Here is a 24,985-nt window from a genome sequence, read left to right on the forward strand (position 1 = left end):
CAAACAAGATTAAGGAGAATCCTAAGATATTTTATAAGTATATTAATGAGAAAAGGTCAACCAGGAAAAGAGTAAGGACAAGGGAGCAACCTGCGTGTGCAGCTGCAGGATATCGGAGATGTATTGAATGAATATTTCTCTTTGGTTGTCACTGTGGAAAAGTAGAATATAGGTATGGAATTCAGAAAGAGGGACAGTGAGGAACTTGAACATAGTTTGACATAGGAAATGGGGAGATGCTGGAAGCTCTGTCGGGCTTAGAAGCAGACAAATAATCTGGTCTGGATAAATTGCATCCCTCAGGCTGCTGTAGGAAGCGGGAAGAACATTGCAAGGGTTCTAACCCAAATTTTTTTAATTTTTCTCTGGCTACAGGAGAAGGGCCAGCGGACTGGAGGGCAGCTGCTGTGGTTCCACTTTTTAAAGGATGGTAGAGATGAACCAGGAAATCACAGACTGATGTGTCTGATGTCAGTGATAAGGAAACTTTTGGAGAAAATTCTGAAGGAGCAAATTAATGCCCATTTGGAAAGGCAACGGTTAATTCAGTATAGTCAGCATGGGAAGGTACTGGAGGCTGGAAACTTTGCAACCCTTAAAAATATTTGAATGAGTACTTCAAATATCATTAACATTGAAGAATATGGGACAAGTGCAGGAAATTGGGATTAGCACATATTTAATGCTAATTACGTTGGTGCTGATGCAATGAGCCATAGGGCCTTTTCTGCACTGTATGAATAAACAAATAAACTGATTCTTTTTAAAGAAGACCAGCATTTAATAAAATAGTACAATGAAACACCAATTCAAATTAAAAAGAAAACAAGTCTTGAGCGAAAGGCTGTTTATAATCAGAAATGCTGTCCCAACTAAACTTACTGAAGCCCTACTGGATCACTGGGTTGTTCTGTCATTAGAAAGAAGTAACTGGTGGTGGCTTAACCTGAGGGTCACTGTGCCGCAGATGTGAGTAAGAAAGAGTCCCCTCTGGTAACATCAGCAATATGAGAATTGAACCCGTGTTGTTGGGGTCTCTCTGCCTGGTTTTCGTCTCTCATCTGTCCTCATACTTCATCTCCTTATCACATTCTTGGTTCTTGAGCTGTGGCCACCAGAACTCCACTCTGTTCCAAGTTATAATTGAGCCCCTTGCATCCCACAGCCTGTAATAACTCCAAGTATTATCTAACTGCTCAATTGACTAACAATTCCATTGCATTCACAATTTTAGCAATTTCTTTTTAAATCCTTCATAGGATGTGGGCATTGCTAGTTGGACCAGCATTAATTGCCCACATTTAACTAGCTGCTTTCTTGAACTGCTGTAGTTCCAGTGTGTAGGCACATCCATAGCGCTATTAGGAAGAGAGTTCTATATTGTCTACCCAGCAACAGCGATGGAATGGCTATAAAGTTCCAAGTCAGGATGGTGTATGACTTGGAGGGGAATTTGGTGGTGGAGTTCCCATGAATCTGTTCCAATTGTTCTTCTAGATGGCAGAGGTCACAGGTTTGGGTGCTGTGTATCATTGTGGATGGAGTGACTGTTGAAGTTGGTGGATGTGATGATAATCCAGCGTGCTGCTTTGGCCTAGATGGTGTAAAGCTTCTTGAATGTTGTTAGAGCTGCTTTCGTTCAGGAAAGTAAGGAGTATTCCCATCAACTCCTGACTTGTGGCATAGAGGTGGTGAACAGGCATTGCAGAGTCAGGAGACGGACCACTTGTCACAAAATTCCCCGTCTCTGTCTGCTTTTTTAGCCAAAGTATTTAAACAACAGTTTGAGTTTGGTTTCTGGTCAATGGTAAGTCACAAGATGCTCATTGAGGAGTATTCGGCAATGACAATGCCATTGAACAGCAAGAGGCATTGGATAGATTCTTTCTTATTGGAGGTGATTTTTGCCCTTGTACATGAGTCGTGCAAACATTCCTTCCCATTTATTAAGCCAAATCTGAATATTGTCTAGATCGTTCTCCCTAGGGGCACAGACTGCTCCAGTCACAAATGGCGCTGTACGTTCCCACTTTAGACCTTTGGATAAAAAGGAGGTATTTGATTAAGATAGTTAGGCCTGAGATGCTTTCCTGAGGAACTCATGGGACTAACGTGATTTGGCCTTCAACAAACTCAACAATTTTCCTTTGTGCACAGTATGACGCCAACTAGTAGAGAGTTTTCCACTAATTTTTACTGACTCCCCAGTTTTATTCGGCATCTTTGATGTCATACTCTTTCAGATGCTGCCTTGACATCTAGGGTGTTCACTGTCTTAGGCTTAACCTCGTGAATTCAGTTTACACTCAGTCGTAATATATACTAAGAATGAACATGACAGATAACACTCAGCCTTCTGGTACTTAACCGAGCACCTATCCCCCCAGACTGACGCTGTGCACTGCATAAATCCTAAATAAATGGAGTTACTGACGAGCATCAGAATATTCTAGACACTGTATATTAGGCAGTGTTTGAATCTTATATATCTGCTGTTTTGTCCCAAGATCATTTGCCACTGCAAGCATCTATAAGTATAGATTCTTCTCTGGATATATAACATGACACGTGTTTTTTTCCAAGACATGCTTTCAAGCCAACACATTAATTCTCCCTGCACCAACACCAAGCAACAGGACATTTTACTGTTGCAGCTCCATAACTTACCAACCTCACTATTCTACAAAGGGGGAATAGTTGCTGATAGTTTACTGATAGTCTTGAGTGACCTCTTCTGAGACTACTTTTATGGTTATGGTTATACATAGATTCCTATGGATTTGTAAATGATTAACCACTCAAACACTGATCATCAGTTTGGTTGACCACTTATTATTGCTATGTTCTGCATGTTTTAATGTGTACTTTTAATGTGAAAGTAAATAATCAAATTGAACCAATTTTTTCTGTTAATGACCATCCAAACTAAAATCATCCACTTGTGGTGAGCAGCAATTTTTTAAAAATTTCCTGACAGTAATTAAAAGAAAAATCGAAGTAGGCAAATTTTGCTTAAAACAAAAATATCCCATGTTCAGCTATCAAAGATTTCTGAAGTGGTTAGAAAAATTGTCCTTAAGCGTTCTGTTTCAAACAATAAGCACTGCAAGATATAGTGATAGTCACAAATCCATCAGTACAGTTGAGAGACAGCACATTTTGATCACTTGCACTGTGTAACAAAAAGGCAAATACTTGCTGAAACAACGTGGTAAGCCATCTATATACATAGGCATTATCAGGGAGTGTTTCAATTTATTCCAGCTAATTCCTTCAAAATAAAGAACCTGATAAATATCTGGTTCCCAGATCTAGGAGTGCAATTGAAAATTGTCACAGTATCTGAAAAGAGATGATCAATGCTATGAAATGTTGACCCCAGGCTGCTTAACTCACATGTTTAAAATTGTTGTTTCACGTAGATGTGTTGACAAAAAATGGCAATGGAGTTTTTCTTTTGAAATGTAGGCTTATTTTTTATAATTATTTCTCTTTGTAAATTAAGTTATGGAGTCATAAAGATGTACATGATGGAAACAGACCCTTCGGTCCAAATTGTCCATGCCATCAGATATCCTAAACTAATCTAATTCTATTTGCCAGCTTTTGACCCATATCCCTCTAAACTCTTCCTTTACATGTACCCATCCAGATGCCTTTTAAATGTTGTAATTGTACCAGTCTCCACCACTTCCTCTGACAATTCGTTCCATATACACACCACCCTCTACATGAAAAAGTTGCATCTTTGGTCCCTTTAAATCCTTCCCCTCTCACTTTAAACCTATGCCCTCTAGTTCTGGACACTCCTACCCTGGAGAAAAGACCTTAACTTTTCACCTTTATTTAGAGAGGAATCCATTGCATGGATGATTCTGTTGTGACATTACTGAGTAATAGTGTAGATAAATACCAGCTAGTCATTTTTTCTTACTTAACAACCTCTGACTTATTAAGGTCAGGCACATGCATCTCTATTTTACAAGCCTTTGATTCTTGTTAATCAAACTTATATTGTGACCTCTTCATAAAACCAAAGAGGAAATGGCTTCTTTAATATTATTGTACTATGTGAGGGCATTTCCTGCCCAACACACAATGTGCAGCTGTGAAAGAATGACAGTGTTGTAAAATTATTTGATTAATGTCTTTAAGCAGTAGACAGAAGTTTTCAGTTCTCAAAATTATTATTAAATTTAAATCATAGTGAAAAATTACTAGAACTGGGTGAAAATCAAGACTTTTGCTTCCTGAGGTCCCAGTTCACATTGTTATATTTGACCCTGAGATGAGCTTCCAACCATATTCCATGCTATCATTAAAATTGACTATTTTCACCTATATTATGTTGCCCAACTATACCTTTCCTCAGTTCAACTGCTTGTCAAACACTCGTTGATGCCTTTGTCATCTCTAGTTTTGACTGGTTTAACATATTCTTGGCTACTTTCCCATATTTCACACCCTGAAAACTTGAGGTCTTCCAAAGTACAACTGCCCATCTCCTCAATTAGTCCTGTTCAGCCACTTGAACGTACAAATCTACAAACATACAAACAAGGAACAGTAATAAGCCAATCAGCCCTTCAAGTTTGCTCCACCATTCAATAATGGATGCTGTGACTCCAACCACAACTCCACATTCCTCCTTGAATAATTTTTCATCCCCTCAATCATCAAAAAACTATCTACCTTTGCCTTAGAAATATTTAAAGATTCTGCATCCACTACCATTTGAGGAAGGGAATTCCAAAAACTCTCAACCCTCTGAGAGAAAAAAATGTTTCCTTATCTCTGTTTAAATTAGGCATCCCCTTATTTTTAAACCATTACCTTTAGTTCTCGATTATCCCACAGGACAAAGCATCCTTTCAACATCCAGGCCCCTCAGGATCTTATGTTTCAATGACATTACCTCGAATTCTTCTAAACTTCAGAAGATAAAGCCTAACCCGGCTAGCCTTTACTCATAAGGCAGGACACTCATTCCAGTTATTAGCCTAGTAAACCCTATTTGAACTGCTTCTAATGCAGGAACATCCTTCAATAAGTACAGTGACCAAGACTGTAAACAGTATTCCAAATGCCCTGCGCTATTGAAACATAACCTCTGCACTCTTGCATTTAATTCTCCTTGCAATTAATGATAATAATCTATTAGCTTCCCCAATTATTTGGAGTACCAACCTACTAACCTTTTGTGATTCGTGCAATAGGACACCTGGATCTCTCTGTGTCTCAAAGCTGAACAACCGCTCGTTGTTTAGATAATATGCTACTTTATTATTCTTTCGGTCAAAATGGACAATGTCACACTTTCCCATATTATACTCCATTTTCCAGATCTTTGCCCAAACACCTAACCTATTAGAGGTATTAAGAAATGTTGATGCTGGAGTTAGAGATAACAGTGTGCAGCTGGATAAACACAGCAGGCCAGGCAACATCAGGGGAGCAGGAAAGCTGATGTTTTGGGTTAGGACCCTTTTCTGAAGCAGGGTCCTGATCCAAATGTCAACTTTCCTGCTCCTCTGATGCTGCCTGGCCTGCTGTGCTCCTCCAGCTCCACACCTAACCTATTATACCATTTGTACACCCTTTATGTCCTCTTCTCAATTCACTTTTCTACCTATCTTTGTGTTGTCAGCAAATTTAGCTACCAGAGCTTTGATGCCTTCATCTCTAACCAGACAGGAGAAGCATTACCCAGACGTCCAGTCTGTCCAGCCCTGTCGGAATTCTATATATTTCAAACAGATTTGTTCTCATTCATCTAAACGCAAGAGAATAGAAGCCTAGTTTTTTTTTAAGTTTTACCCATATGGCCTCATTTGAGGAACTATCTAAGATAACATCCCTCCTTACTGCAAGAATTGACTCCTTGATCAATATTGCCACAACACTTCCTCTTTTATACATCCCCAATCTTACCTAACGATTCAGTACCCTGGAATATTGAGCTGCCAGACCTCCCTTAACTATGTCTCTATGATAGCAATGGTTTCACATTCCCACATGTTAGTCAGCACTCTCAACTCATCTTCCTTATTTGCAAGACACCTTGCATTAGAATAATGCCATTGAGTCTTGCATGTTCCTTTATGTCTTAACTTGATTATATTTGCACTGCCTTCTAGATTGGACCTAGTTATTCTTCTATACTGTATGTCCACATCACCCTCACACTCCTGCCAAAATAGTTTAATTCTCCACCAACCACAGTAACAAACATCCCCACAGGGACATTGGTCGCATTGAATCAGGTGCAACCAGTAAGACATGTCTCAACATCCCCAAAACCAAATCCAGCAGTCTGAAGCCCTCCCTTCTGCTGCAGCTTTTTAGCTGAATCGTCATCTTTTCCATCCACCTATTCTTAGACTCACTAGCATGTGGCACCTGGAGTAGTAAAGAGATTACAACTTTGAGGTCCTGCTTTTAACCTGCTACCTTGCTCCTTCAATTCTTGATGCAGAGTCTCTGCTGTCTAACAACATACATCGAAAATCCCTAGGTGAACCACAATCTCTGACCCATGTAGGTGAGTTACTTGTAGTGCCATAGACTTGACTTTGTTGTATTCCCCTGAGAAACCATTTCCTCAGGCTGCACAGAAAATGGATAATCTGTGAGAGAGGATGATGGACCCAGGGATCTCCTTGCATTGTGTTTTTCTCTGAGAATCACTGAATCCCTTTCTGCCTGTTCACTCTTTACCTACAGGATAAGCACCTCACTGTACAATCTCTCTAATAAGATCTCGCCTTTGTGAATGCTCCACAGTGACACTGGCTGTTACTCCAGATCAGAAACACAGATTTCTATTTGCAATTCAGAGTTGCAATTTGAGGATGTAACCATGAAGATGGATAAGGGAGAACCAGTGGATGTAGTGTACCTGGACTTCCAGAAAGCCTTTGATAAAGTCCCACATAGGAGATTAGTGAGCACAATTAGGGCACGTGGTATTGGGGGCAAAATACTGACTTGGATTGAAAATTGGCTGGCTGACAGGAAGCAAAGAGTAGTGATAAATGGGTCCGTTTCGGAATGGCAGGCGGTGACCAGTGGGGTACCACAAGGTTCAGTGCTGGGACCGCAGCTGTTTACAATATACATTAATGATATAGACGAAGGCATTAAAAGCAATATTAGCAAATTTGCTGATGACACAAAGCTGGGTGGCAGAGTGAAATGTGAGGAGGATGTTATGAGAATACAGGGTGACTTGGACTGGCTAGGTGAGTGGACGGATGCATGGCAGATGCCGTTTAATGTGGATAAATGTGAGGTTATCCACTTTGGTGGCAAGAACAGGAAGGCAGATTACTATCTAAATTGAGTCAAGTTAGGTAAAGGGGAAGTACAACGAGATCTAGGTGTTCTTGTACATCAGTCAATGAAAGCAAGCATGCAGGTACAGCAGTCAGTGAAGAAAGCTAATGGCATGCTGGCCTTCATAACAAGAGGAATTGAGTGTAGGAGCAAAGAGGTCCTTCTGCAGCTGTACAGGGCCCTGGTGAGACCGTACCTGGAGTATTGTGTGCAGTTTTGGTCTCCATATTTGAGGAAGGACATTGTTGCTATTGAGCGAGTGCAGCATAGATTCATGAGGTCAATTCCTGGAATGGCGGGACTATCATATGTCGAAAGATTGGAGCGACTGGGCTTGTATACACTTGAGTTTAGAAGGATGAGAGGGGATCTGATTGAGAAGTATAAGATTATTAAGGGATTGGACACTCTGGAGGCAGGAAGCATGTTTCCGCTGATGGGTGAGTCCAGAACCAGAGGACGCAGTTTAAAAATAAGGTGTAGGCCATTTAGAACAGAGTTGAGGAAAATCTTCTTCACCCAGAGAGTGGTGGATATATGGAATGCCCTGTCTCAGAAGGCAGTGGAGGCCAAGTCTCTGGATACTTTCAAGAATGAGATGGATAGCGCTCTTACAGATAGTGGAATCAAGGGTTATGGGGATAAGGCAGGAACAGGATACTGATTGTGGATGATCAGCCGAGATCATAATGAATGGTGGTGCTGGCTCGAAGGGCTGAATGGCCTACTCCTGCACCTATTGTCTATTGTCTATAATTCCTGGAGACACTTTCTGCACATGTGGTCACCCTGGACACTGGCAATGAGCTTGAATTCCTACATTACCCAGGAGGAGCTTTCCGCCTAGCCGAGCTGCCCTGGTATAACTTACCCTTAAATTATCCTCTGTACATTTACAAAAGACCAACGGCAACTGCTCAACAATCAATCCGCTCATGACTTCCTCGTGATGTTATTGTTGGATTTCTTATTTCAAATTTAGTCCAGACATCAGTTGGGCCCCATTTTGCTGAGTTGTTTCTCTCCCTGACTCCAGATGACATAGTCCCTCTCTGGACTCGTTACATCCAATTCTAATTCTATTCAGCATCAAAGTAAAGGGATGACCCTTAGGAACTGAGGTGAAGAAGAATTTATTCAGCCGGAGGGTGATTAATCAGTGGAACTCATTGCTGTGACATGCTGAGGAGGCCACATTGTTGAGTCTATTTAAGACAGAGATAGACAGGTTCTTGATTAGTAAGGGGATCAAGGGTTACGAGGAGAAAGAAGGAGAATGGGGTTGAGAAACATATAAGCCATGATTGAATGATAGAGCAGACATAATGTGTCAAATGGCCTAATTTTGCTCCTATGAACTCCCCAATAGCAGGCAAGGATTTTGGACACCTCATTATAATTATACTGCTATCGGCAACTACACTTGCAGTTGCCTAAGGCCTAAATTCTGGAACTTCCTCTCCCAGTCTTGCTGTTCTTTCCCTTTCTCTTTTCCTTTAGGATGGACCTTAAAACCTATAACTTCAACTAAGCTTTACACATTTGCCCTGTTATCCATCCGTTTCTGTGGCTCAATGACCAGTTTTACTTGATACCACTCCAGCAAAGCATCCTTATGCTGCTTTATTACATTAAAACAGCTATATTAATACAGTTTGTTGTTCTGCATTTCAGAACTTCAGCTAAAAGTACAAAAATGAAAGTTGTAATAGTTTGTTTAAAATGAGATTTCATTTAAGATTTGTTGCAGGAAAGATGTTGCCCATTGTCATCAATGTGATGAAAAAGAGTTGATTTAGATTCTGTTATACATTGGATTTTAATCATTATTAAATTATATTTGCTTAATTTAAGTCTATAAATTATTCAATCAAAAGAAGTAATTTTTGTCATGTTATCCTTAAACATTGATAACGTGACATAAAGCAGAAATTGCTGTTAGGACGTAATGGATCAGTCAGTAGATAATATTGAGTAGAAATTAATCTAATAACTGACTTTAAATATATGTGATTGGATATGCAAATTAAAGACTGTCAATCTGATGGTAATATTTTGTCCAGTAAAGGCCAATCTATTAGAATGACAGGATTAAGTGAGATAGGGCATTAAAAACGGTGTTGTTCGAACTTCTATGGCTTGTGCTTTCACTAGAACAGCAAATGTCTTCCAAAACCTGAATTTTTGATAGCTGTATTGACTGTTTTCCATTTACCACATCTACAAAGGACTCCTTATGGTGTAAGTTAGAGTTGCAGGCAACTTGAATGAATTGTGAAAAACTATCTTTAAATGCGCTAGATGTAGCTGCCTAGAAAAGATCCAATTTTCTCTATCACAAGTATTCTATTTCCATTAGGGTTGATATAATCTTGTTTAAAAATATAGCTGTTAATGCCATATTTTCAATTATTTTTGATAATGAATGTTTCATTATTAATTCATTTTATTATGTGCAGCTTCAACTTGAAAAAGCTGGTCTGTAGTGCATAGGCATTCTGTATCAAAGATAGGCCTAGGGGAATTGTGGATAAAACTAGATGAAGTCAGTCCTCTTCATGTCGAATATGTGGAGCAACAGAGTCTATTAATGCCAGAAGATTACACAATTAGAAGGGCCATAGCTACAATGAATGGGAGAAATCATTTGTGGCTATTCGTAGCTCTGAAAAACCTCCAGAGCTGTTTGATATCTCTTTGAGAGCTGAAAGTGCTATGTTATTATTCAACTCAGCCTTCTCCTGGGATTCCCCAACTTCATGGATATCAGACTTCAGCCATTTTAACAAAAAATGAATTCATTCATGGGATGTGAGTGTGACTGATCGGACCAACATTTATTTCCCATTCCTAACTACTTTGGAGAAGGCAGTGTTGAGCTACCTTATTGAATCATAGCCATACGGGGCATAGATAAATCCTAAAGCACTGTTAGGAAGTAAGTATCAGGATTTTGACCCAATGATTTTGAAGGAACCGCAATATATTGCAAAAGTCATGATAATGAGTGGCTTGAAAGGAAATGTTTAGTGCTGGTGCTCCCATGCATCTGATGTCCATGTCATTGTCAGCAGTATAGATCATGGGTTTGGCAGGTAGTGTCAAAGCAGCCATGGCGAGTTGTTGCAGTCCGTCTTGTAAATGTACGTGCTGCCTCCGCTGTACCTAGAAGTGGAGGGAGTGAATGTTGAAAGCAGGGACTAGAGGATCTCTCTAGTGAGTTGAATTGTCTCGGATAGTATCAACCTCTGAAGTGTCAAATAAAAAGTGAAAGAACTGCAGACGCTGTAAATCAGGAACAAAAACAGAAGTTGCTGGAAAAGCTCAGCAGGTCTGGCAGCATCTGTGAAGAAAAGTCAGAGTTAATGTTTCGTGTCCCGTGACTCTTCCAGAGGAGCTGAGAACAACTCTGAGGAAGGGTCACCGGACTCGAAACATTCACTTTGATTGTTCCTCACAGATGCTGCCAGACCTGCTGAGCTTTTCCAGCAATTTCTGCTTTTGCTTCTGAAGTGTTGTTGGAGCTGCTCTCATGCAGTGAAGTGAACAGAATTCCATTGCACATCAGACTTGTGCCTTGTAGATGGTAGGCAGACAGTGACAGCCCAGATGGGAGACTGGAGGTGAGTTACTTCCCAAAGGATTCCTAGCACAGCCTGTGTTTGTAGCTATAGTATTAAAATGGCCAGTCCAATTCTGTCTTTAGTCAGAGACAACCCAAGGATGTTGACAGTGAGGAATTAAGCAGTTGTAATGACATGAAGATCAAGGGCAGGTGGTTATAGTCTCTTCTGCTTAAGATGGTCATTACCTAGCTTGTGTGAGAGAAGGAGAATGTTATTCTCCACTCATCAGCCCAAGTGTGAATTTCGTCCTCGTTTGACAGCATATGGACATGGACTGCTTCAGTGACTGAGGAATTTTTAATGGAGCTGAACATTGTGCAATTATCAGTGAACGCCCCCACTTCTGACCTTATGTTAGAGAGAAGGCCATTGATGATGCAGCTAAAGATGATTAGGTCCAGGACACTACCCTGCCAAACTTATGAAGAGATGTCCTAGAGATGAAATGTTTCATCTCAAACAACCACAATCAACTTCCTTTGTAATGGTATGACCCTAACCGGAGGAGAGTTCACCCATGAGTCCTATCTATTCCAGTTTTGCTAAACTCCTTGATACCAAACTTGGTTAAACACTGCATTGTTATCAAGGCACTCACTCTCACCTCAGCTCTGGAGTTTAACTCTTTTGTCCATGCTTATACCAAAGCTGTAATAAGATCAAGAGTTAAGACATCCAGCAAAACCCCAAATGAACATTAGTGGGTAAGTTATTGCTGACTAAGTGCCATTCATATGCACTGTCCATCACTTTGCTGATGTTTATGAGTAAACTGATGGATATGTAATGGCTGGATTGGATTTGCCCTACTTGTTGTGGATAGAATATACCTGGACAATTTTTCATATTGGCAGGTGAGTGCCAGTGGTTCATCACTACTGGAACAGTTTGTTCAAGGGTGCAGCTAATTCTGGAGCACAAGTTTTCAGTACTATGCCAAAATGTTGTGAGGACTCACAGCATTTGCAATATCAAGTGACATTTCTTGATACCCCATGGAGAAAATCGAATTGGCTGAATACTGGTATCTGTGATGCTGGAGACTTCAAGAGGAGGCCAAAATGGATCATCTATATAGCACTTCTGACTGAGGATGGTTGATAAAAAGGACAATTATTACAGCCACAGGGCATTGCTGTTGGAATTCCTCTATAGACTTCTCGGCTCAACTTTCTTTAACTACTGTGTCAGTGATCTTCCCTCCATTACAAGTTGAGTATTGGGAATGTTTGGGGATGTTTACTGATGATTGCACATGTTTACCTACATTCATAACTCCTCAGATAATGATACAGTTGGCACCAACTTGCAGCACAGTCTGGATGATATTCAGGCTTGGGCTGATGGGTAACAACAAATTAATAAATATTAGACAACAACTACCTCTGCCAAGAAAGGGCTCGTTACATTCTCAAGATGTTAATTGGCATTACTGCCGCCAAGTATCCAACACTCTAAGAATTGGAACTGAACACCTTCGGATTCACAATTAATGGGAACTTAGCTGGATGAACAATACAAACACAGTGACTACCAGAACAGGTCAGAGGTTTGGAATTCAGTGATACATAACCCACTACCTGACTCTCAAAGTCTATCCATCATCTACAAGGTGCAAGTCCGGAATGGAAAGGAATAGTATCCACTTGCCTGAAAGAGCTCAAGTGAGTTTCTCGCTGAAGACATTTAACAACATTCAGGCAAAGCAACCTACTGATTGGCACACTATCCACCAGATTAAACATTCACATTCTCCACCAACAACGTACTGTAGCTGCAGCATGAAACATCCATCAGATGCACACAGCAACTCACCAGGAACTCTTTGAAAACAATTCCCAAATCTATGACCTGCAGTAACTTGCAAAATAAAGAGCAGTGAATGTAGGAAAACACAGTACCTGCAAGCTCCCCTTCAAACCTCAGACCGTCCTGACTTGCAACTGATCAAAGCTCTGGAACACTGGCCGTGGCAGTGATGTGGTTGCATCTAAACCATATTGCATGCAGAGATTCAAGAAAGTGACTCACCATCATTTTCTTGAGGGCAATTAGGGATGGACAAAGAAGTTGACCTTGTCAGCAATGTTCACAACACATGAATAAAAGGAAATATTCTGTTTGTGTAATCAAACGGTTATTTGTTTAGGTCATTGAAGAGCTACTTTACCTGATAGCTTTAAGAAGATAATTCATTCTGCATCAAGAATTGTTTCTGCTTTGATATAATTATCCACAGTCAAAAAATCTCTTGAAAAATGTTCTTTGCACAGGGGCATCTTAACATATCATGAATCAGAGATTCATCAGGTGTTTGTATTATTTCATCATGTGGTTAACTGCAATTAAATCTAGTACATTCTGGAGTTTGAGCCCACAAATGATTCTTTGCTGTGATGTATTATGTTTTTGTTGTTAATTATTCCTGTCCCTTTGCATTACCAGGAGGCGATAATGTGGCAGAATTTCACAATTTAAACGTTGATGTAAAAATGTGTGCTATTCTTCTTGCCTTCACATTCCAACTATATTAATGTCCAGCTAATGTGTACATTCAAAATTGGTTAATGAAAATGCCGCATGTAAGAAAGAAGTTTAGATTTGTGCTGACTGATGCGAAACTGTTACAGGTGCAGGTAGTTTATTGTATTTTCCATCTCAGAATATGTCTTCCAATATTTAATTAGGTTGTTTTATCAGTTTATAATTAATATTGGAATCTATAAAGTAATCTAGAGTGATTACACAAACATCATGAGTAAATTGCTGATCTGTTCCTGATAATATTGAACAAGAGAAAGAAAAATGCAGTTTTGTCCTTAAATCCAGAGGGCTAGAATACAAAGGATAGAAGATATGCTCCAACTGTGCAAAAGCCAAATGAGACTACATCTGGAGTACTGAGACCAGCTTTGGACAACACATCTTAGAAAGCATGTATGAGATAACACAGTGTAGAGCTGGATGAACACAGCAGGCCAAGCAGCATCAGAGGCGCAGGAAAGCTGACGTTTTGGGTGTGGATCTTTTTCTGAGGAACGGTCCAGACCCGGAACATCAGCTTTCCTGCTCCTCTGATGCTGCTTGGCATGCTGTGTTCATTCAGTTCTACACCTTGTTATCTCAGATTCTCCAGCATCGGCAGTTCCTACTATCTTAGAAAGCATACATGAGCCTCAGGTGCAACATAGATTTTCCAGCATGTTCCCCAGACTCTAACAGTTAAAGTACAATGAAATATGATGCAAAATAAGATGATATTCTCTGGGATTCAAAATGTTGATGGATGATTTGATTAAAGTTTTCAAGAAACTAAAGTGGACTGATGATACTACGAGAGCATGATTGGGAATTGTATCATGAGAGGACATAGCCTAAAAGCTAAAGGAGAGAATTTCAGAAACACTTTTACACCATAAAGGGTAGCAGATGTTTGCCAATTTCTCATTCAAATGGTTGTCATTACATGGTCATTTGGTAACATTCCATCCAAGATTAATAGGTTTTTTTGTCAATAAAAATATTAAGATAGGCAAAGACAAGTGTTGGAATTAGTTCACACAGTAGCCATGATCTCGCCCAGAACAAAAATTTGCTGGAGAACCTCAGCAGGTCTATGCAGAGAGAAACTGGTGCTGCCAGACCTGCTGAATTTCTCCAGCATTTCCTGTTTTTTCAATCAAATTCCTAGAATCCATACTATTTTGTTTTTATTGTAATGTCTTCAATCTTGGAATAGGTTCAATGGACTGAATAGCGCGTTCTTGCTCATTAGACGGCACTTACCTATTTTAATGTTCTGTTGTTTGACTTACAAAGGCACCATTGCAGTCAGATTCCTCAACATAAAAAAGAATTGTATTGTTAGGATATTAGTATCATGGTCTCAACATTTGTTGTATTTTGTGTTCTATTTTCTTTCAGCAAATTCTATTAAAATTGAAACTCCGAGTGATGAAGAGAATGGGAGAACCTGTGACACAAATGGTGAAGAGTGTGCTGAAGACTTACGCATGATAGATACTTCTGTGACAAAATTGAACGGACCACACAATGGCCAAGGCAACAAAGCATTTACTGGAGTTGGTGGCATTCGACTTCCAAATGGCAAGCTGAAGTGTGATATCTGTGGAATAATTTGCATTGGCCCAAATGTCCTCATGGTGCACAAACGTAGCCACACTGGTAAAAACAGGCACCGCTTTTTTTCTGTTTTTTACCTTCATCATTTAATTTGGATTTTATTATGCCACGTTTTTGCATGCCATTTCCATGAAGAAAATCATAACTGGAGTAGTGAAATGCTTCACATTTAAAAGGAGAATGTGATGCAGATATTAAACTGAAAGCCTGAAATGCATTTTTAATAAGTTTTTTTTTCTTGTTCAATGCCATTTCTTTTTTTTATGAAGAACCACTGAAAAGCCACATTAAAAACCAAAATGCCACAACATTCAGAATTCAAATCTGTTTATTCTGAACCTGCTGATCAGGAAGAGTAGCTGTTAACACACAATGATGCAGGCACTCTATTTAAATGAGTTTGAATCTTCATTGTGATGTGCCATTTTGATTTAAAAAAAATTAGATTTTTCAGATCAAATTGACCCAGCCATTGAAGCGTTGAGAAACTGGCAGGCTTAGTCTGAATGCCTAATGCTATATCAAGCCTACATCTGGCAGAAATTAGAAAACAGTAACAAAGATACATCTTCTTCAGTAATTCCATGCTTAATATCCTGTTTTTTTTTGCTAACGAATATACTCTGCCTTGCAGGGGAGCGCCCCTTCCAATGCAATCAGTGTGGCGCATCTTTTACTCAGAAAGGCAATCTACTTCGCCACATTAAGTTGCACTCTGGTGAAAAGCCATTCAAGTGCCATCTTTGCAACTATGCCTGTCGCCGTAGGGATGCACTCACAGGTCATCTGCGGACTCATTCTGGTGGGTATATGCTCTGACAATGTGTACTCCATTTACTTACCAATTGATCATTAAACAACAGATTCATAAAGTAATAACATCAATATCACCGATGTTAAACATCATAGGTTTTAAGAAGGGATTGCCTTCCCTTCAAACAGCAGTGAAACAAATGTCACATAAACAGGCGTCTACAAATGGCAACACAGTGTCTCAGTGGCTAGTGCTACTGCCTCACAGCGCCAGGAGCCCAGGTTCACTGGGTGCACTGTCTGTGTGCGATTTGCACATTCGCCTCCAGGTGCCCTGATTTCCTCCCACAGTCCAAAGATGTGCAGATTGAGTGGAGCGGCAATGCCAAATTGCCCCATAGATTCCAGGGATGTGCATTTTTGGTGGGTTAGCCATGGTTTTAAAAAAAACCCTATGAGGTTACGGAGATGGGGTGCTGGTGGTAGGCCTGGATGAATTTCAGACAGTCAGTACAGACTCAATCAGCCGAATGGCCTCTTTCCACACACCAGAGATTTCTATGATTTTGAAAATAAAATTAACCATCAGGGTAAGCTTATTAGGTATTTATTGAGTGTGACTGTTATTTATGTAATTAGTTTTATTTTGGTTGCCTCCAATGTTCATGGTCATTTAATTAGATCTGTTGTAGGCCTGCTATGGATAACATAGTTGAAATCAGGTAGTGCTACAAAAAACAACAACCCTGAGCCTAAGAGCTTCCTGATCTTTGTGACTCTGTTCCATAGGCAGCTTTGCACTTATCGACTGAGCGCTTAAAAAAGAGATTTCCAAAAATGCAGGTTTAATACTACTTTATATTTAAGAATTCAGTGGAGTGGTCATATCAGCTATCTTTACTCAGTTCAGTATACCTAAATATAAACATAAAAGCCCAGTAATTATCTGCACATTCTAAATTTGGAACTTGAAAGGGAACACTGCTAGATTAAATAACAAAATGTGGAGCTGGATGAACACAGCGGGCCAAGCAGCATCTCAGGAGCACAAAAGCTGACGTTTTGGGCCTTGACTCTTCATCAGACAGGGTCTAGGCCCAAAACGTCAGCTTTTGTGCTCCTGAGATGCTGCTTGGCCTGCAGTGCTCATCCAGCTCCAAACTTTGTTATCTTGGATTCTCCAGCATCTGCAGTTCCCATTATCACTGGTGGATTAAAGTTGCAGGTGGAGCATAGTGTCTGAAATGTGAAAGATATGCAATACAGTAGCTTCCATCATATGTGATAAGGTGATGAATATGGTATTTAATAACTATTGTGATATTGAAAATGATAAGTGATACCAAGGGATGTTTAGAGGAATACAGTAGTTTTGTGACCATTTGAGAAACTTTGCAGTAGGTTTAGAAGAGGTAGAACTAGTGAGATAGGTATAACTTTCTTATTGTTGTGTTAAGTAGGTAGCACTTGGAAAGGTTATGACATTTAAGTCAGGAAATATTATGGAGCATGGATTAGGATTGTTTGCAGTTGGGAAGTTAAAAGTTTGGATAGTGAGTTTTTGGTTTGGAGAGGCAACTGTAATTATGGTAAATGTAATTAGAAGATGGACATTGGTAGAGTGATTTATTTCCTCAGTTAGTTTTCATAAATGGGTGAAACATGTGCACTGCTAGCGTCAATGGGACCAGATGTAGATAGATTGTAAATCATGACCCTGCACCCACAAATCTGAGGAAATTCATTTTTAGCCCATCAACTAGTCATTTACTCCTTATGAAATCTTCCTGGGTTCAGAAAAAATTGTAAAACAACAGTAATTTGTCTAAAAGAGGAATTCACTAGAATAGGAAAAGGACTACAAAGGTGATGTTTTCCTTTTTAAAGAAGTAATGTAGTACCCTAGTTTTGTTGTACACTTAGGCTATTTTGCAGCGGCTCAAAACATATGCAACAGTTCCGTCAACTCTTTCAGATACTGTAACTGTCATTGGCAGTCAGTGTTAGTGATCAGTGTCCTGTGCACATCTGTGAGTCTGCATACATTGAGCTTTACCTTATTCTACTAAACAGTGCTATAAGTGAACCAGATAACTAAACGTGCACTCTCTGCACAAATGGAAATAGCCTATATTTCAGTTGGTGAATTATGGATGGCTTAACCTTGACAATGTTCTAGTTTCAATTGAGATATTTGTTTCCATTCTGATTTTTCTTAAATACATATAATTGATGGGATTTCAAGGCTTCTGAGTATTATTCGATCTCTATCCTCGTCTAGTTATCAGCCACTAAATTTCAATAAATTCAGTACAATGTTTTAGGTAACATTTTCAGTTCATTTTTGTGAAAACACGGATTAAGAAATGCAGAAAACAGTGGGGGAGTAGGGGTGCTAAGCAGATTTACTGTAGGCTGTGGAGAGATCAATATTTTTCATTTATGTTATCGAACTTAATGATCGCTGATCTGATTAATTTTTCGTTAATTTTTTGATCTAGCTCGCGCTCACAAAGGTGGCCAACAAATTCAAGCATATAACATAAAAGTTATTTCTGGTAATTCAGTACAATTAAATACCGCTTTTTAACTTTAAAACATTTAAATTAGAATTCAAGCTCTCAAAACGTAGTGATAATGGGAACTGCAGATGCTGGAGAATCCAAGATAACAAAGTATGGAGCTGGATGAACACAGCAGGGCAAGCAGCATCTCAGGAGCATATCTAGATGAAGGGTCTAGGCCCGAAACGTCAGCTTTTGTGCTCCTGAGATGCTGCTTGCCCTGCTGTGTTCATCCAGCTCCACACTTCGTTATCTCAAAAGGTAGTGTTTATTATGATCATTTCTCTTTCTTTCCCATATTTCAACTCTACTTCAACTCTAATTTGTATGATGCTGTCACCATGTTAACAAATACTCTGGATTATTTCTTCTTCAGATTTATGCTTCAACACTTTTTATACTATTAACAACAACTTATATTAATGTAGCACATTTAATGTAAGAAGTGATACCACAGATCTTTGCACACCAAGCAGAAGGAGGCATTTTAAATCAGATGACCAAAAGCTTAGACAAATACGCTTTTAAAAACTTCTTAAAGGAGAAGAGGGAGGAAAAGAGGCAGGGAGGTTTAGGGAGGAGATTCTAGAATTTAGCACTCTAGACTGCTGAAGACATTTCCACCAATGGTGAAACAGATAAAATTATTGACATCTGAGATGCCAGATTTAAAGAGGCTCAGGTACCTCAGTTAAAAAGGTGTAGAGCTGGATGAACACAGCAGGCCAAGCAGCATCAGAGGAGCAGGAAATTCTGAAAAGGGTCTAGACCTGAAACATCAGCTTTCCTGCTCCTCTGATGCTGCTTGGCCCACTGTGTTCATCCAGCTCTACACCTTGTTATCTCAGATTCTCCAGCATCTGCAGCTCCTACTATCTCTGAAGCGGGTACCTCACTGTTGTGGAGTTGGAGGGAATCGAAGAGACAAGGAGATTTGAAGCTGTTGAAAAATTTGAAAGCACCCATTTGAGAATTTTATACTTGAGGTGTTGCTTAACAAAAGAGAGTGGAAGTCAGTGGGCATGGAAGGCGTCGGGTAAACAGTACTAGAAATTACAAAGGAATGGATGAGGATTCTCCAGCAGGTGAACTGAGAATGGGGAAATGCTGTGCAACTGGAAATAGGCAGTCTTTCTAAAGGTATGCATGTGTAATTTAAAGCTAGTCTTGGAGTCAATAATGACACCATATTTGGGAAAAGTGTGGCTCGGGCAGTCACCAGGGAGAGGGAGTTTGTAGCAGGGACAGAAGACCATTGGCATCTCATTGAATCTAATCTAATTCATGAAAATGGCAAAAAGAAAATGGTACAAGGGGAAATAAGATGATAATGAGACTTGGCATAAACAACCCTTTTAACATAGATAACAAAGTGTGGGGCTGGATGAACACAACAGGCCCAGCAGCATCTCAGGAGCACAAAAGCTGACGTTTTGGGCCTAGACCCTTCATCAGAGAGGGGGATGGGGAGAGGGACCTGGAATAAATAGGGAGAGAGGGGGAGGCAGGCTGAAGATGGATAGAGGAGAAGATAGGTGGAGAGGAGAGTACAGGTGGGGAGCTAGGGAGGGGATAGGTCAGTCCAGGGAAGACGGACAGGTCAAGGAGGCGGGATGAGGTTGGCAGGTAGGAAATGGAGGTGCGGCTTGAGGTGGGAGGAGGGGATAGGTGAGAGGAAGAACAGGTTAGGGAGGCAGAGACAGGCTGGCCTGGTTTTGGGATGCAGTGGGGGGAGGGGTGATTTTGAAGTTAGTGAAATCCACATTGATACCATTGGGCTGCAGGGTTCCCAAGCAGAATATGAGTTGCTGTTCCTGCAACCTAGGGGTGGCATCATTATGGCACTGCAGGAGGCCAAGGATGGACCCCACCACACCCGGCACTTTCCCCTGCAACCGCAGGAAGTGCTACACCTGCCCCCACACCACCTCACTCACCCCCATCCCAGGCCCCAAGATGACTTTCCACATCAAGCAGATGTTCACCTGCACATCTGCCAATGTGGTATACTGTATCCGATGTGCACGGTGTGGCTTTCTCTATATTGGGGAAACCAAGTGGAGGCTTGGGGACCGCTTTGCAGAACACCTACGCTGGGTTCACGGTAAACCAGCCAGTCACGAACCATTTCAACTCCCCCCCCATTCCTCAGATGACATGACCATCCTGAGCCTCCTGCAGTGCCATAATGATGCCACCTGTAGGTTGCAGGAACAGCAACTCATATTCCGCTTGGGAACCCTGCAGCCTAATGGTATCAATGTGGATTTCACCAGCTTCAAAATCTCCCCTCCCCCCACTGCATCCCAAAACCAGCCCAGCTCATCACAGCCTGCCTAAACTGTTCTTCCACTCACCCATCCCCTCCTCCCACCTCAAGCCGCACCTCAATTTCCTACCTACTAACCTCATTCCGCCCCCTTGACCTGTCCATCCTCCCCAGACTGACCTACCCCTCCCTACCTCCCCACCCATACTCTCCTATCCACCTAGCTTCTCCTCTATCCATCTTCAGCCCGCCTCCCCCTCTCTCCCTCTTTATTCAAGAATCCTCTCCCCATCCCCCCTTTTCTGATGAAGGGTCTAGGCCCGAAACGTCAGCTTTTGTGCGTCTGAGATGCTGCTTGGCCTGTTGTGTTCATCCAGCTCCACACTTTATTATCTTGGATTCTCCAGCATCTGCGGTTTCCATTATCTCTGATCACAATTTTAACCCTTTTAACATGTCATCTCGTCTGACTTTCACGCTATCACAGACCTTCCCAACTGTATTTTAAACTGCCTTCCTCAGGCTCTGCACTTGCATAAAATTTGTCACATCTCTGAATTTTTTAATTCTGGTAAAAGATCATCAAAGTGAAATGTTTGCTGTTTATCTGTCTATAGATACTGTCAGGCCTGCTGAGCATTTCCAGCATTTCCTGTTTCTGTTTGAAATTTCCAGCGTCTGCTGAGTTTTGTTTTTATTTCAAATGCTGGCTAAATGGTAGCTTAGAAATTCTGTATTTATGAACTGTGTTATTTCATCATGCAGACCATAGAGTTAATAGATGCATATGTAATACTGTGTGATACACAGTTTGAGTTCAGTTTTATGTCTGATGGTTTAAGTAAATTATACAAGTGCATATTCTCATGAAACAGAAATACCTTATTGATAATAAGTTACAAATGTGAAGCCCATTCTATATTCTTTTAAGACCTCTTCCTGTTTGTATGTAGTTGGAAAGCCTCACAAATGTAGCTATTGTGGGAGAAGCTACAAGCAACGCAGCTCACTCGAAGAACACAAAGAACGTTGCCACAATTACTTGCAAACCATGGGACTGCATAGTGGTATTTACTCAGGTAAAAACAAACTATTTCATGATTACATAGGTTTCCATAGGCAAGCTGGCAATCCATTCTGCCACTTGTCCTCTGACTTCACATTCTGTGGTGTTATTCCTTAATCTATTTATGGGCACCTTGTTGAAGGTATTTCAGAAATCCAGGTACATTTGATGCATCACCATTGTCTACTATCTCTGCTACCGCTCCAAAAACAAGTTACGGTTAGGAAGCAAGATTTTCCTTTTTGAAGTCCATGCTAATGAATAATTGTTATATTTCCATTTCCAGATATTCCTCTATTCTCTTCTTTAGAAAGGAAAAAAATTGAAATCCTATCACTGATACTAAACTGACCATAATTCCCTTGATGTATTCTCTTTCTTAAAAATAGGAATGGCATAACTGTTCACCAGTCCAATGACTATTTTTTTTCAACAAATCATTAAGTAAGTTTAGAAATACCTGTGATGTCTGTTCCCTAGATTTTTTTAAAAAAAGTTATGATTTTAAAATGCATGGGTGCAATTGATTCGGACACAGAAGTTTTATCCTCCTTACCCTTCTATTCTCTCAATGTTTTTCAGTTTATTCAATATAGCTCCTTTTTTAATAGTCTACGTATTTCAGTAATGTTTTCATCATTCTACCTCACTGATTAAAAAATCAATATTTCAGCCATCTCTCAATAATTACTTCTGGCTTTTTCCTGGAGGTAAATGTGTGATCTAACATGGCACTAGGCATAATGATTGTCCCTTCAACGTGAATAACAAAATAGGATATAGGGAAGATATCACCTGTCTGAAATAAGGTCAGGCTACTTATGCTTATGGAGAATTGCTGATTTTTACTGCATTTTTCCACTATTTTAGCATAATCATAAAAGTATGTAAACTGATCATAAAGACATATAGACATGAAGTCTCTAACTATTGGTTCCCACAGCAGCTTCAAAGGTATTTTGTGCTCAGTAAATTGAATGATAATTATGTTGTAGAGTGAAAAAATTTGATTTCAGTAGAATGTACAGTAATATTAAACCTGGAGATTCTGCCAGAAGGTGTGTTGAATGTATTTTTTTTCCCACTAAGCCTAATAAAATGTCAGTAGGATATTTCTGTATCAAATTACTTGTCTCAATTCCAGAGAACAGGAAAACACCTTGTTAAAACTAAGAGTAATTAAGCTGTTGACTGTTATTTGTAGTTTCCCTAATAATTACTGGATTTTGCATGGGCATGCTACTGTTTTAAGAAATGCTGAAATCTGATAGGTAGGATGTGATTAGTGTAAGAAGAGCAGGGGATTCTACCCATCATCTTTGATAGAGCTGTCTAACCATCGACAAACACACACTATCCCCATTGTCCTACAATACATTCCTCTTCAAGAACTTCTTCAACTTTAGAGAATAGAAGAAGAAAGAGTAATGAGGTGCATAAGGGGGTGAGAGTATTAGTATGTAGCAGGAAGGATATTATATCAGAAAAAAGCAAAAGGGATCGGGAAGATGTGGTCATGCTTATAAGAGTGGATGTCCTGGTAGGGTTAGGGCAAAATATATTTGGTTACAATTGAGCAGCAAAATGGATGAGCATGTTACTGGGCCATTTTATAGGACTCCAAATAGTGAGAGAGAGATGGAGGGCACTCCTCGAGTTATGGCAGAATTTGAAAGTAATGAATTTGAAGGACTTTAATTACTCAAGTACTGATTGAAGTAAGGAAGCGAGGGGTTTCTGAAGTATGTTTATGAGAGCTTCCTCGATTAGCATGTTCACAGTCCTCTTAGGATGGGAGTATCACTGCTTCTGACACCAGGGAATGAGCTGGGCCAAGTGGATAAAATGACTTTGTGCTGACCTGGTAAGCGCAATCATTATTGTATAACATTTTGGATTAGCACTGGAAAAAAACACCAATTTATAGTATAAATTCTTAATTGGAAGAAGACTAACTTTGATGAGAAGAATTGTAACCGGGGTAAAATAGAACCAAAGACTAACAGGAAAATATGTCACAAAGTAATTGATCTTCAGGAAAGCAATGTTTCAGGTACAAACTAGACATATTAGAAACAAAGGTGAAAGGTAAAACAGTCAAAGCCAGGGTCCTTGAACGACAAGTAAGATGGAATATATAACAAAACCAATAATGAACCCAACAATAGAGTATATGAAAATTAGGCCAATTCTCAAAAAAATTCTCAATGTAGGCTAAATATAATAAGTTCAGCGCCAGGGTGGAGAGATGAAAAAAAAGACTGTCATAGAGTGAGTTTAAGAACAGAATGGCAGCTAACATAAAATGGAACCCAAAAGTCTTTACCAAGGGCTCATAGAACTCAGCACATCTAGCAGCAGCCGTAGTGAAGAAAACAGAATTACGATTCTGAGTTCAGTGAACCATCGTGATAACTGAAGATGCAGGGAAAGGTGGATATTTATGCTGATGACAGATTGTTGGGAACTGAATGGACTACATGGAGATGGGGCCCAGAGACAGAGAGGAAAAGAATTGGCAAACAAAGAGATTGTTGATGATAAGCTGAGAGAGAGATGAATACTAGGTAGGGTGCTAATGAGAAGCATATTTGATTGAAAATAAGTTGGCTGTGCGGGCAGCAACCCATACAAGACAGGACCTCGAGGATATGGGGGAAGCGTAATGAACATAGAGGGAAGTGTTCACATTCTGTAATTGTTAAACTCAATGTTGAGTTCTGGGGTTGACAGCCCTTCAGGCCACACCCCTTCCCACTCCTCCCAAAACAACGATGAGGTCCCCCTGGTCCTCGCTTACCACCCCACCAGACTCCACATCCAAAAGGTCATGAGCTGCAATTCCCCCTACCTCCTGCGGAATACCACCACCAGATACATACTCCTCTCCTTGTCAGCATTGTGAGAGGAAGCTAGCTTCAAATTTTGAAAAAATGGATAACAAGAGCTTCTAGAGGTATTTGAAAAGGAAAAAAAAATTGAGAGAGTAGGTATTGGTTCTCTAAAGACGGAATGGGGAGCTGATAGTAGGTAATAAAGAAATGGTGAATGTTGTGAACAAATATTTTCCTTCTGCCTTCACTATAAAGGACACAAAAACATCCCATGGATGTAAAGAGGAGTGGAAAGGAGAAAACAATTTGGGGAAATTACAATCACTAGGAAAGCAGCACGGAGAAAACTGATGGAACAGCAAGCTGATGAGCCCCAGTATTCTGATGGACTTCAT

The 24,985-nt window shown here is 40.1% G+C and overlaps 1 protein-coding gene across 6 annotated transcripts in view; it reads left to right on the top strand.

Moving 5' to 3' along the window:
• The window catches only part of ikzf1 (IKAROS family zinc finger 1 (Ikaros)), a 102,066-nt gene that overhangs the window by 62,823 nt on the left and 14,258 nt on the right, over positions 1 to 24,985 (top strand). For 5 of the 6 annotated variants that reach the window (XM_048520426.1, XM_048520424.1, XM_048520422.2 and 2 more), the window contains exons 4-6: positions 14,886 to 15,146; positions 15,739 to 15,906; positions 21,644 to 21,769. In XM_048520426.1, coding sequence (XP_048376383.1) covers positions 14,886 to 15,146; positions 15,739 to 15,906; positions 21,644 to 21,769 — 555 coding nt within the window. The remainder of the gene's footprint in view (positions 1 to 14,885; positions 15,147 to 15,738; positions 15,907 to 21,643; positions 21,770 to 24,985) is intronic. The other variant, XM_048520427.2, reaches the window with a different exon arrangement.

The sequence above is a fragment of the Stegostoma tigrinum genome, chromosome 2 (genome assembly GCF_030684315.1).
Source record: "Stegostoma tigrinum isolate sSteTig4 chromosome 2, sSteTig4.hap1, whole genome shotgun sequence".
In the NCBI taxonomy this organism is placed as follows: domain Eukaryota; kingdom Metazoa; phylum Chordata; class Chondrichthyes; order Orectolobiformes; family Stegostomatidae; genus Stegostoma; species Stegostoma tigrinum.